Here is a 5,119-nt window from a genome sequence, read left to right as displayed (position 1 = left end):
ACTATGCCGAGGCGCCGGCAGCCACAGCCACTCAGTCTTGGAAGGGTTGAGCCTGAGTCTGTTCCTCCCCATCCAGACCCGTACGGCCTCCAGGCAACGGGTCATCACGTCAAGGGCATCGTTGGGGTGGCCTGGGGTGGAAATGTACAGCTGCGTATCATCAGCGTACTGATGGAAATCCACCCCAAAGCCACGAATAATGATAATCATGGCCCAATAGCCCAGGTCCTGTCCTCACGCTGTCATCTGCTGAGATCTACTTCAACTCAGACCCCTGTGCAGCTCCTCTTAGATAGGATGTATTTAGCCTCAAACATCTGGAGCTTGTTCAGGAATTACAGACCATACCTACTGGGTTATATACATCCATCCCTTGGCCATCTTGTCCAGGTTGGGTGACTGAGGTTACAGTAGTCTTTTGTTTGGGTCTGTACCTCAATCATTTCTAGTCCAACCACCCTCAGTTTCTGACTGCTTGTACTGTCTTTTCTTCACTGTTGTTCACTCTGCTCTTAATCTTCTTCTCTGGAAGCTCTATCCTCCAAGGATGGTCCCAGAAGTTTAAGAAGAAACACGGAACCTTCTCCAAGTTGAGCACAGGGCTACAACTTCCAGAATCACAAACTCCAATGCTGTCTAGAAACTGTTGATTTGTAGTGTAGTACATTTGGAAACAGATAGCTGGAGAAAGACTAGTTTGGAATAGTGAGGTAATAAGCAGAAACACTTTATTCACTTTGTGCTTAAATTTGTAGTTCCAGAATGGCTTTTCAATGACTGTAAATTATGTAGCACACTTTACAATTAACCCATTTGGGAGGTTCATTCATTACTGCTTCTAATTCTGCAGGCAGTAAGCTGTGCTATGATTTCCCCTTGCATTTGGCATTTTGCTAAGTTGGTTTAAAATATTGTCAGTTTTGGTCCTCCTTCTTCTAAAGACCTTGTGAGCATCCCAAGAAAAGCTGCCCCTATGTCCTTTATGGAGGGTCTAGCTCTCAGCCCCTTTGTACCAATTTCAGGGCTATCTTTTGTTTTTATTTTTTTTAATGGTGACCGAGAAGGAAGGAGCAAGCTGTAGCTAGCTGCTCTAGAGCTTATGGTTATAGAATATTGTGGAATATTTTTCCTTTTAGGCTGCATGTGAATCATTGACAACCATATCATACACAGGTAATCTTCAGCTTACAACAGTTCATTTACTGACTGTTCAAATAATGGCACTGAAAAAAGGGATTTATGACCGTTTTTCACACTTACAACCGTTGCAGCATCTCCATAGCCAAGTGATCAAAATTCAGATGCTTGGCAACTGATTCATATTTATGACAGATGCAGTGCCCTGGGGGTGGTGTCATGTGAATCACCTTTTGTGGCCTTCTGACAAGCAAAGCCAACTGCACTGATTCACTTAATACCGGTGGCAAGAAAGGTTGTAAAATGGGGCAAAACTCATTTAACAAATGTCTTGCTTAACCACAGACGTTTTGGACTCAGTTGTGATCATAAGTTGTGGACTACCTATATACATTTATGTGTAACTTTATACGATTTATTGTTTTATATTCTACTTTTCACGCCGATGATTAACATTTTATAATGAAAGTGTTTCATAGAATTTTTCTATGAAAAAGTCAGGTTCAAGCAGAGCAGATGAACCCGAGAAAGGACATTTTTGAAAAACCCAGGGCACCTGAACAAGAATTACAATGGCTGTCCTTTGTCACAGAGCTTGTCTAGCCGGCATGCAGATATGTAGCAGTGCAGAGCTAAGGCATAACATTTTATTCTTGAAACAAAAGTTTGAGTGATTTTAAACAAATTATTATGCACCAACATGGCATGAAATTTCTTGCTCAGAGCAAGTGATGAGTTATTTAGGATACAACTTGGAATGACAAGAAAGCAAATTTTAAAATGCAGGTTCTATCCTGTGGTCATGGATCTTTTTCACCTTTTTATTTGGCAGTTCTGGAGACCTTGAATTCTGAGTTTCAGTTACATGCAGCATTCTCCTATCATTTCTGTCTATGAGTGGATAGACAGGATATTATTGTCTGCAGGACTTCTTTAAAATTACAAGTGGTGATTAACGAACTCTTTCTTAATCCCATCCCTCCTGGTATCTTAGGTAAAATCAGAAATGGAAACTTTGGTTCGAGAGAAGGGTGTCAACTCCTTCCAGATGTTCATGACATACAAAGACTTGTACATGCTCCGAGACAGTGAGCTGTACCAGGTGTTCCGTGCTTGCAAAGATATTGGAGCTATCGCACGTGTTCATGCTGAGAATGGCGAGCTGGTGGCTGAGGTAAGCTGCTTTGGAGGATGGTAGGGTGGGTCCAATAATACCCCCTTAGATAGATCTGAGCTCCACTGTTTTCATAAATGTGGATGGTCTCAAAGTGTTGCCGCTTTTCCAGGATGCAGCTTGTTTGGATGGGCAAGTCTTCTTCTCCATCACCCTTTCCTGAATTTTCCAAAGCCTGTCCTTGTCCCACACATATTCTCATTCTTCTTATCATTAGTGTCTTCTGAACAATTGGATGCATTTCCGCAAGCAGTTTACACTATCCATGCAGACATGCTCTCATTAATCCAGAATCCTTATCACCCATTTATTTTCACACATAATTAGAATTGTGGATTGGAATCACCATCTCAGCTATCACAGGCACTGAAAATGTGAAGTGGGAGACAATCCCTTTATATCATGCATTGCCATTCCAGATTATGATGTTGGTTTCAAATTGTGTAAGTATAAAAAGCAAGAAGAAAAAAAAGGATACCACTGTGTCGATTCTGAACTTTTTGTTCTGATTCTCTGTACAGGGAGCTAGGGAAGCTCTGGATTTGGGCATCACTGGTCCAGAGGGAATTGAGATCAGTCGACCAGAAGAGGTAAAAATGCCATGTGGTATATGTACACACACTCATGCATCCTGCAGTCAGAAATTGCTCCATCCTCTCTCATCCCATAAACCTATGTGATTGGATATGGGGGGGGAAAATCCCCCTCCCCAGTCAACAGGTCAGGAGATGATTATCTCTGCTCACTGACTTAATTGCTATTTGTAGCACAGTATGGGTCTTATTCCTGTCTATATTGGCATCTTGTAGTTAGAACACCTTACCATAAAGCTGTCAGTTGTTCAAGCTGACTTTAAAATAGTTGAACATTGTTTGAGTGATGGGGATATGGTAGGGTTTTTTTTAGCACACATGTGCTATTAATAGCAGAGAAGTAGCATGCATTATATTTTGCCTGTCTCATGTCCTTTTCTCATTGCAGCTAGAGGCGGAAGCTACACATCGTGTCATCACCATTGCTAATCGGGTAAGTGCAGCCCTCCTCATTCTTCCCTGGGGAACCAAATTTACCCACCTTAATGCTAATGGATGAGCCCTTATATCCACTACAAGCTTATTTTCAAGGAAATTTCTTGGGTGGATTCCTTGATCTTATACTATGTCAGGCCACTTGATTCCTTGATTCCTAATGTCAGGCCACTTGATTCCTAATTGGCTACTTTCATTATCCAACTCCTTGCAAGAAGGTAGAATGTTTTGTACCCTTCTGTATACATCCTACTGTGAAACATAGTTCACAGCTCAGTCTGATGCTTTCCCCCTTTTTCCTCTTTTGGCAGACTCACTGCCCTGTCTATCTGGTCAACGTGTCTAGCATGTCTGCCGGGGATGTTATAGCCACAGCCAAAATGCAAGGTGAGAACCAACTTCTGATTCTGAGTGCAAAGACCACCACCTAATGCAAAATACATGGTGTTTATTATTATTTCATAACAGCTGGAAAGAAGGCTTTGAATCCCCTCTTTCCATTTACCCCCTCCTGGTTCCAGAACCTTTTCCTACATTTTAATAGCTATATATTTAAATGTGGCATTACAAAGAGTGCTATTTTCCTCTTCCAATCTCCTACCTTCAGTTTCCTCAAAGTCTTTCCCAGGCGTTTACTCACCCTATACAGATAATTCAATATTAGATAAAGACTGATGAGTCGCCTCATCTACTTATCACCCTATAATGTATTGAACACTTTAAAAAGATTGGATCTAACTCCTTGCGGTTCAATGTTTTCTCCCCTTTCTTACCTGCAGGGAAGGTTGTGTATGCAGAGACCACCACAGCACACACTACGTTAACAGGCTTACACTACTATCACCAGGACTGGTCCCATGCAGCAGCCTACGTCACAGTGCCACCCTTGCGGCTAGATACAAACACTTCCACCTACCTCATGAGTTTGCTTGCCAAGTAAGAAGCTTTGGATTACTTAACTCTAGATAATGCCTGAAGAATCAATTGCAACGTAATCTAAAAGGGATAGAAAAGGGCAGATCTGAAAGGGAAAGTCTGTGACCCTTCATTCATTCATTTATGAATTTTTTAAACCATTCAACCCCAAAACTCATGTGAAATCTGGGGTGAAATATCAGCACAACAAACAGTACTTGGGACTTATCCTATGTCTTCCTTTCTGTTTATCTTTCTCCTCAGTGACACTGTGAATGCTGTCGCCTCTGATCACCGGCCTTTCACCACTAAACAGAAGGCAATGGGGAAGGAAGACTTCACTAAGATCCCCCATGGAGTCAGTGGGGTACAGGACCGTATGGCTGTCATCTGGGAACGTGGAGTGGTAAGTGATAATATCAGAGGGAATCTGGCTGATAAGAAAGGAGGATGCCCATTCTGGTTTCCTAAATAGGAGCAGAGAAGTATACTAAGTTGGTAGAGAAATAAAGACCTGCTTTGTATCTGGAAGCAGAGTTTACTGATCTCAGAAGTAAGATTTCTGCAGGAGTAAATCATGGGCTTATTATTTTAGCTTTCTTTGTCACATAGTAGTCAAAGATACATTTGGGACACTTATTAGCATGGACAAAAAGGTGATAGTTGGCCTTCTTCCAGCATTTCTTCTTCCCAAGTAACATTTAAGGTATGCTTCCTATGATTCAGAAGATAATCCATAGTCATCTAGAGCAGTGTTTCTCAACCTTGACAATTTTAAGGCATGTGGACTTCAACTCCCAGAATTCCACAGCCAGCATTGCTGGCTGTGGAATTCTGGGAGTTGAAGTCCACATGCCTTAAAATT

The 5,119-nt window shown here is 41.8% G+C and overlaps 1 protein-coding gene across 1 annotated transcript in view; it reads left to right on the top strand.

Annotated features, from left to right (window-relative positions):
* The window catches only part of LOC107295538 (dihydropyrimidinase-related protein 5), a gene marked incomplete at its 3' end in the record, with an annotated part of 18,999 nt that extends 14,339 nt beyond the window's left edge, over positions 1 to 4,660 (top strand). Inside the window, exons 3-8 of the mRNA XM_015824862.1 lie at positions 2,132 to 2,311; positions 2,833 to 2,901; positions 3,293 to 3,337; positions 3,651 to 3,726; positions 4,119 to 4,275; positions 4,519 to 4,660. Of these exons, the coding sequence (XP_015680348.1) occupies positions 2,132 to 2,311; positions 2,833 to 2,901; positions 3,293 to 3,337; positions 3,651 to 3,726; positions 4,119 to 4,275; positions 4,519 to 4,660 (669 nt within the window). The remainder of the gene's footprint in view (positions 1 to 2,131; positions 2,312 to 2,832; positions 2,902 to 3,292; positions 3,338 to 3,650; positions 3,727 to 4,118; positions 4,276 to 4,518) is intronic.
* Between the last annotated feature and the right edge of the window lie 459 nt (positions 4,661 to 5,119).

Source organism: Protobothrops mucrosquamatus, unplaced genomic scaffold (assembly GCF_001527695.2).
Source record: "Protobothrops mucrosquamatus isolate PMUCROS unplaced genomic scaffold, P.Mucros_1.0 scaffold2391, whole genome shotgun sequence".
Classification (NCBI taxonomy): domain Eukaryota; kingdom Metazoa; phylum Chordata; class Lepidosauria; order Squamata; family Viperidae; genus Protobothrops; species Protobothrops mucrosquamatus.
This window is presented reverse-complemented; position numbering and strand designations above follow the sequence as displayed.